Source organism: Hoplias malabaricus, chromosome X1 (genome assembly GCF_029633855.1).
Source record: "Hoplias malabaricus isolate fHopMal1 chromosome X1, fHopMal1.hap1, whole genome shotgun sequence".
NCBI classification, from domain to species: Eukaryota; Metazoa; Chordata; class Actinopteri; order Characiformes; family Erythrinidae; genus Hoplias; species Hoplias malabaricus.
Genome location: NC_089818.1, coordinates 12520176 through 12529185, shown reverse-complemented (window position 1 = coordinate 12529185; position 9010 = coordinate 12520176). Strand labels below are relative to the sequence as shown.

General features: G+C 41.5%; 1 protein-coding gene across 1 annotated transcript; it reads left to right on the top strand.

Moving 5' to 3' along the window:
• The first annotated feature begins 2652 nt into the window (after positions 1–2652).
• On the top strand, positions 2653–8428 carry LOC136675546 (alpha-amylase-like). The gene is made up of 10 exons (XM_066652139.1): positions 2653–2820; positions 3404–3550; positions 3648–3845; positions 3942–4172; positions 4602–4735; positions 5229–5351; positions 6637–6736; positions 6821–6942; positions 7028–7153; positions 8239–8428. The coding sequence occupies exons 1-10, from the start codon at positions 2653–2655 to the stop codon at positions 8426–8428; spliced, it is 1539 nt and encodes a 512-aa protein (XP_066508236.1).
• The last annotated feature ends 582 nt before the right edge of the window (positions 8429–9010 follow it).

The following is a 9010-nucleotide window of genomic DNA, read 5'->3' as shown; positions in this document are numbered from 1 at the left end:
GGTGTGAGCTGATCCATCTGCAGCTCAACCTCAGTAAGACAAAGGAGATGGTGGTGGACTTCAGGAAATGTTTCTTTACCAGTCACCATCGATGGAATGGAAGTGGAGGTGGTTGGTGGAGGATAGTGCTATAGTCTATGCTGTTGTGTACTGGGGCAACAGCATCAACCAAATTGCACTGAACAAACTGGACAAACTAATTAAGAAGGCTGGCTCTGTTGTTGGAGTCAAACTGGACACTCTGGAGGTGGTGACAGAAAATCAGACACTTAACAAGTTCCTTGCCATTATGGACAATACTTCACACCCCAAACAGAGGTGGACAAACAGAGAAGCACATTCGGTGGAAGACTGATACAGCTGTGCTATGCTATGGAGTGGTGTTATGAGATCGTTTCTTCCCACTGCAATAAGGCTTTACAACAGTCTCCTTACTGCAGGGATACTACAGATCTCCTACTGTCTGAACTGTGCTGTACTACACATACTGTTACATGTCCAGTCCATACTATAGTCATTTATAATATAATGATGCACTCATTGTCACTGCATGATTATTCTGCTCTCTGGACTGGCCATTTATGTCTCTGTGGCTCCTAGTACTAAGAATATATTTACTGAAAACTTCACTGACTCTGAATACCATTAGGGCAATAATAACTTTGCTGCTGTATATAGACATTTTTTTTTCACTTGTGTTGTAATATATCTTATCACTTATGTTTCTTAGTGCAATACCTGCTGAGGCTGCTTTTGAGTCATATACAAAAACTCAAATGTATATAGACCCTCTCCAATTTGAATATATTAAGGTTCATAGCACTGTTGTACCACACTTATTTTTACCCATCTAACCCACTTCTATGTCTCTGTACTGTTTATTTTTATTTCTTTCTGTATGTCTTCTCTTGTGCCCTATGTACAGTACTGTGACACTACAATTTCCCCTCAGGATCAGTAAAGTGTTATCCTGTCTTATCCTATCTATTATAATCTGTAAAAACATTTAATTTAACAAATATTTACCTGGGTTTGTTTTTGTTGTAGGACCTGGCAACCTGCTGTGTATTCGTATTGCCACATACAGCAGAATCTGTGGCCATTCGTGATGGGTCCAGCTAGTGATGGAGTGCACGTGGGATTGTGTGTGTGTGTGTGTGTGTGTGTGTTGATATTGTGATATCAATATCAATGTCGCAGGTGTGAGTTCCCATCATGGACTGTAGTCGTGTTGTTAATTCTGAAAGGCTCTTATGTCACTTAAGAGCACAGATCAGTACCCACAGAAAAGAAACACAAGAAAATATTTATTTTATATCCCTATAGTATCTCCTTGATATCTCAGTAATTTCTCAATATCTTTGCAGGTCCTCTTTAATGTCTCTGTAATGTCTCCTGGTTGACAATGAGCTCAGATGGAGAGACACTGGAGACTAATTTGTGTCTCCAGCTGTTCAGAAGTTTCTCCTGAGGGAGAGTCCAGGAATTTCCCCTGTGTCTCCCCTTCAGTTTGAGTGGAAACCCCAATGACGTATCACACAAAGCTGACACAAATGAAAACAAAAAAATTAAAAAGGAGAATGGTCCTTAATATCTCTGTAGTATCTCTAAGACAACAAAGAGATAAGAAGGAAAGACAAAGACTGTGACATAAGGTGAACTAAACCTTACTCTCTCCTTTATCTCTCCCTTGTCTCATGTCTCCTTTTTCCTTTCTACCTAAGGAATTTTAAGGGAATCATTAAGGGCATCGTCTCCTGAGCCATTACAGGGCAATGATTGCGCAATAATATTTTCCTCTGGGGAGTTTATTTTTGGAGTAATTGCTATTCTAAAATCTCAGTGTGGCCTTGTTTGGAGGAAATCCACAGCCTAAAATGTTTAAAATAAAAATAAATATCTAGTGGAACATTAGGACCTTATCATCAGAGTGAGATCATAAGTCCAGAATGTGCCTCTCTGAGAGGATCCGGAGCTTGACGTCTCCACCCTAAACAATCCGCCCAAGTTCATACACATTCACTCACATGTAAAAATTGGGAAGTATCTTTGATGCTTCATTTTCTCTCCATTCTTCTGAAAACCTGCTCTAAAAAAATTGATTACAATAAATATATGGTGCTTTTCCACTGCATGGGATCATTTTGACTCGCTTTTAGCTGGTTGCTTTTCGCTAGACATTTTCATTGGCCATCGATCCAAGGAGAAGTTGAGCCTCTTCAAAACCCCTTGAGGTAATGTTACAAGCTGCCGTTGTGAGTCAGATAAAAACAAATATGAAAGCTGCTTTAACTCCAGAGATTTTAATTGAGGCGAGTTTGTGCTGTAGCTTATTTTGTGGTGACTGACAGGTCTCTTTGGCCAATCAGTGTTCGGCAGGATTAAATCACGATTTAGTACCTACTTGGCCCAGTTGGAACCATAAGCGAGCAGGGACTATAAAGAATGAAAGCCCTTTCCTGCTGCCCCCTGCTGAAGGCTGTGGTGTTTCCATGTGAGAAAGATGTGGAGATGCACAGGTGTTTTTTGGACATAGTTTTGGGTGAAAGATTAACTCCTGAGTGAGAGGACATCCTGTTTTGGCTCTGAGACAGAACCACACTGAATATAAACTGGAGCTGAGGGGGAGCTCTACTTCTGAACCTAAGGAAGATGAAGCTTCTCGTGTTGGCAATGCTGCTTGGGCTGAGCTTAGCTCAGTTTAGTCCTCATATGAAACATGGGAGAACATCCCTGGTTCACCTGTTTGAATGGCGCTGGGCTGATATCGCAGAGGAGTGCGAGAGGTACCTGGCACCCAACGGATATGGAGGAGTTCAGGTGCGTAGCGAGTACATTTTACATACCAGCTCTGGTCTAGTATGACTGGACTCTAGCAGAGTTATTAACTCACCTGCACAACTTTATAACAGGGTTAATGTGTGACAAGTTCTCATTGAAATACAAATAAACTTGTAAATTCAAATATGATTTAAGAAAATGTTCGCTCCTTGCGCCCAGTGATTCCAGGTAGGGTCCAGACCCACCGCAAACCTGAACTGGATAAGTGGGTACAGACAATGAATAATTTAAAAAAATGTTTTATTCAAATAGAAAATTCAAAAACGAGATCTCCTTAATGTCTCTATAGTGTCTCCGACACATCATCCCCATCAAGCCCATTTGAAAAGACAAAAAAAAATTTAAGTGAGCATAAGTCTACTGCAGCTCCAATCTCACTACAACACAAGAAAATAAGACAGGATAAGATTGAGGTTTTAATTTCAGGAGACTTAGCAAAAGTCTCCTTTGTCTTTCTATCTGATCTCATTGTAGTTTTGATTTTACTTTCCTCTGCGAGAGTTTAAGAGAGTTTCTTGAGTTACACATGAGATGTATTTGAGCTATCCGGTTCCTCTGGCAGATCTCTCCTCCAAGTGAGAGCATTGTGATCACTAACCCATGGCATCCTTGGTGGCAAAGATATCAACCAATCAGCTACAATCTGTGCTCCAGGTCAGGAACTGAGAATGAGCTGAGGGACATGATCACCAGATGCAACAACGTTGGGGTAAAGTCCAGATATTCTTGTCTCAAATAAGTCTCAAAGACTCTTCAGCTTTGGCTCAAATCAGAAGAGATCTACATCTCGGAGATTGTTTGTGCAGGTGAACATCTACGTAGATGCTGTGATCAACCACATGTGTGGAGCCGGAGGTGGAGAGGGTAAACACTCCAGCTGTGGAACTTACTTCAATGCCAACACCAAGGACTTCCCCTCTGTTCCTTACTCGGACTGGGACTTCAACGATGGCAAATGCCACACCAGCAGCGGAGACATTGAGAACTACCATGACATCAATCAGGTAAAGTTCTCAACATGTTCTCTTCTATCTCAACCTGTGTCTGGGTCTTTGACATCTACTCAAATTTCCTAATTTCCTAAATGTGTTAACTGCCAGGTGAGAAACTGTCGTCTGGTTAGTCTTCTGGACCTGGCTTTGGAGAAGGACTATGTCCGCAGTAAAGTGATCGAATACATGAACAAACTCATCGACATGGGAGTGGCCGGATTTAGAGTGGATGCCTGCAAACACATGTGGCCTGGAGATCTCAGCATCATTTACGGGAGTCTCAATAATCTCAACACCAAGTGGTTCTCCGGAGGATCCAGACCCTTCATCTTCCAAGAGGTTTGAACATGTGTTCTGGGCAAAGGCTTAGATGGTCTCTTTGTTAGGGACATTAAAAACACTTCCCTATGCACCCAAACTCCTTTGGTCTTAAACAGAGTGGCTCTGAGAAGTCTGTGGGGAGATTTGTGCTTGGAACAACACAAATCAGGAAAGACTTAGCTTTGGATTTGCTTCAGTCAGATAGAGAAATTTTACTTTAAGATGTTCTGTAACCTGCATAATTCCAAATATACTTAAACATGTTTTATATTTCTTACACCAAGTGCATTGAACAGGCATGTTGATCAGCTCTCACCTCCCTTCAGAAAGTCCCTGCCCCTTTCAGTCATTGTTTGGAACAATTCTTTTCATTTAAAATATTGGTAGGGACATTTACAAACCTACGGTATAGGATATAAAATCTCCTCAACTGAAAACTTGTTTCAGGTCATTGATCTCGGTGGTGAGCCCATCACATCTTCTGAATACACTGGACTGGGACGAGTGACTGAGTTCAAGTACGGCGCCAAGCTGGGCAAAGTTATGCGTAGATGGGATGGTGAGAAGCTGTGCTACCTCAGGTACATCATTTTCAAGAGATTCAAGAGGCTTTTTATTGTCATTTTAACTATAGTTACAGTGAAATAAGACACAGTTCCTCTGAGAGAGTGGTGCAACACAGAACATGAGTACTGAGAATATGCTGGACTGAGATTTCACAAGCTGAGAAGATACTTGCAAATAGCAGTTAGAACAGACTAAAACAAGCACAGTTCACACTCATTCAGTGTTAAACTTCCATGGTGAAAAATATATATAGGAATATACCAGTCTTCCCTCAGCTGAGGGCATAACATCTGTGGTTTGGGTTAGTCCGAAGGTCTGATGCTGGTAGATGTGAGTGATTCCTGTTCCCATGTACTTGTTTACAAAAAGAACACAAAAAATTGCAAATAGTAAACAAAAATAACTATTTTATCAGACCCGCATTGAGCGCTATGTGTTAATGCCCTCATTTTATGAAAGAGAGTCGTTTTCCATCATTCATCTAACCAGTTGGTCTCTCTGTTCCAGAAACTGGGGTGAGGGCTGGGCTATGATGCCCTCCGATAAAGCCTTGGTGTTTGTTGACAACCACGATAATCAAAGAGGACATGGAGCTGGAGGAGCATCAATCGTCACCTTCTGGGATTCCAGGTACAAGGCATCTTTCAAAATAACTACTTAAACAACATTCTCAAAGATATCAGTGATAGTTTGTTTCTTTTGCCTTTTTGTTAGAATGTTACGCAACTTGATAAATACTGATGGGTATGTGTGTATTAAATGTGTAATGTCTGTGGTTTGTGTGTTTTAAACTAAGTAAATGAGGATTGAGAACTCGCATAGTCAAAAACTAAAATAAGAGGCTGGAAAACGCCAATATTCACTTTGAAAAACTGACCAATTTAAGGTGGGAATGAACCTTTTAATATGAATAACTAGCAAATACCTGCTTCCTAATATGACATTTAAGGTGAAATGGAAAAATTGAGAAGGAAATCTGGGATGGAGGTCAATGCAGCACTCAGAGTAAATTTAGTCACAGCGGTCAGACCAGCGGCTCTCTGTGCTTCCAGGTGTGATGCTTCTAGTGTTAAGATGGAAATGAAAATTCAAATATGAATACTGGTAAATACCAATTTCACAACTTGATGTAGTTTTGAGAGCCACACAATGCCGCACCCACCACCTCCAGTGTCCTCCCTTCTTCTCTTCCAGAGAAGTGAGTGAGTGAGTGAGTGAGTGAGTGAGTGAGTGAGTGAGTGAGTGAGTGAGTGAGTGAGTGAGGGAGGGAGGGAGGGAGGGAGGGAGGGAGGGAGGGAGGGAGTGAGGGAGGGAGTGAGTGAGTGAGTGAGTGAGTGAGTGAGTGAGTGAGTGAGTGAGTGAGTGAGTGAGTGAGTGAGTGAGTGAGTGAGTGAGTGAGTGAGTGAGTGAGTGAGTGAGTGAGTGAGTGAGTGAGTGAGTGAGTGAGTGAGTGAGTGAGTGAGGGAGGGAGGGAGGGAGGGAGGGAGGGAGCATGGCACATTGCGGAGCCACAGAACATCATCCCAAATCTTTTGAATTTGCCCTTCTCCCAACTTGTCTCCAGGCATTGTCCATACTAGCAACAATAAACTTTGGCAGTTCATTCAGCAGTAAAAACAGCACTAGCTTGTTCTCCTTTTTCTCCTCACTGTCTCCTCCCTCTACTTCTGTCTTTTCTCTCCATCCAATGCAGAGCCAGTTCCACCTCCACGTCACTGCAGCGCTCTGTCAACTTTATCACTCACTGAGTTTAGAGTCCAGTTTGTGTGTTTATCACTGTGGGTGTGATCCATATCGGATCCGCTGTCTCACCAAAAGTTCTAATACAAAGTAGACAAAGGTGACTTCTACCTTGTTGTCATGGAAAATAAGTTGAATAACAAGTTATGGTATTTTACACCTCTGTTTTTTCAAGGCTTTATAAGATGGCTGTTGGTCTGATGTTGGCTCATCCCTATGGAGTCACCAGAGTGATGTCCAGTTTCCGATGGGACCGCTACTTTGTTGACGGAAAGGTAGATGATCTGAAACGACGTTTGAGCAAGTGGGTCACATAGTTAGTAAGCTCTGTTCTGTAATCACCATTTTCACTCTCTCAGGACAAGAATGACTGGATGGGACCCCCCAGCTATGGAAACGGAACAACCAAACCCGTGCCCATCAACCCAGATACGACCTGTGGAGACAGCTGGGTGTGTGAACACAGGTGGCGCCAGATCAGGTGAGTTCTCTCTGTTCCACACAGCTCTATATCAGTGATTTCACTAGAAACTTAGAGATAACTCCCTGACACACATTCTCCATAGGAACATGGTGATTTTCCGTAACGTGGTGGATGGACAGCCGTTATCCAACTGGTGGGACAACGGCAGTAACCAGATAGCGTTCGGCCGTGGGAGCCGTGGCTTCATCGTCATCAACAACGACGACTGGTGAGGAAAATCACTCCAATCCTGGATGAACTCAGACTAAAAGCCCATTGACTCTGAATATGATTATATTGCACAAAAAATATTTTTTTGTTATTTTTAACGTAGGGGACACTTCACACCAAGTCAGATGTGTTTATTATTATTTTTTTTTATTATCTCTAAACACTCTGAGATGGCAGGAAGGCACTGGAAGAGGAAGGAGAAATGGATTCTTTGAGAAGTAGCGATGATGAAGTTATTATTTTACATTAAAAACTGTAACTAAACAACATACACACTGAATTCACCCCAGTCTACGGAAAAACACAGGGAGCACCTCATTCAGGATCTAACACTGTATACGGAGCTGTTCTGGAGGTGTTTCCAAATGTCCGTGGGGAGTTTGAGGCTCTGCTTTTGCATGTGGCTCCTCTCATTAAAAAAAAAGCTTATATTTTCTTTAACCTCTGCACTTTTATAGTCAGTGTGTTGCTTGTTCTTTAAGGTTTTTAGTTCTGCTACAAGACAAGCTGTTCTATCGCCAACTTGATGCTCATTTGTTTGGTCTGTAATGATGACAAGAGAGCTCTAAATGGCCACTTCATTTGAATGCATCCACTTCTTCTTCTTCTTCTTTCGGCTGCTTCCTGCCATCAGGGATTTGCCACAATCCACACCATTGATCTGGCACAGTTTTTACTGTGTTTTTTACCGTTGATCTGGCACCATTTTTACCGTTTATCACACACTCAAACCTATGGATAATCTTCCTAGTCGCCAATCCACCTACCAATGTGTGTTTTTGTTCTGTGGGAGAAAACCAGAACACCTGGACGAAACCCACGTGGACATGGGGAGAACACACTAAACTCCTTGATTTGAATACATTCACACACCACAGAATACATAGCAGGCTCTAATTGAAATATCAATGCAGTGTCACAGTCCGTCGGTTTCAGACTCAGTGTGAAATACAAAATTCAAATTTGACGTGGAAGTTTTTTGTCTGTAAAAATCAGAAAAGTGTGTGAACAGGACTTTAAACCATTTTTAGTGAGTGTGGCTTGTGTTTTGTGAACTGCTCTTTGGTCTTTGGTTGATTCCAGGATTCTGGACGACACTCTAAACACCGGCCTGCCTGGAGGAACCTACTGTGATGTGATTTCTGGACAGAAGGAGGGAAGCAGATGCACCGGGAAGCAGGTGACTGTTGAGTCAGATGGACGAGCGTATTTCAAAATCAGCAACTCTGAAGAAGACCCATTTATCAGCATCCATGCCGAATCCAAACTCTAGAATATTATAGGAATAAATGTATGACCTGCACTTCCAGACTCGTCTGTGTTATTCATGACCCCTTTTCAGACACTGCCTGAATGGTACTGACCCTGACCCCCAATTTACAACACCTGAGAGAATGGTATTTCAAAAAAACTATTAATCTGAGCTGTTAGAGTTTATTTGCTCAAAACAAAAAAGAAAACCCAAATATCATAATAAACCCAACCCCATTATTTCAGTGAATGTGATCCTGTGTGTGAATGTGTTAGTCTAACCCTTTCCACATCTCTCCTTGTGACAGTCCAGTATTATTTGATGTTATCATCCAATCCCTAGTTTTAGTGGTTAATAAATACATCATTATATTAAATTAAGTGTGCTGTTGAACAAATCCATACGAAAAAAGAACATCTGTTTTTTACACTCGCTCACAACACAGCTACTACTTTTTAGAACAAAATCCTTTTACTGTATTTATGGTTTTGGAGATGAATTATTTGAATTATTATGAATTATCTTAAGTGCACAGTACTGTATATTGAGCATTAACAGATATTTGTATACTTTTATCCAGTATATAAACAACAGTTTACTAGC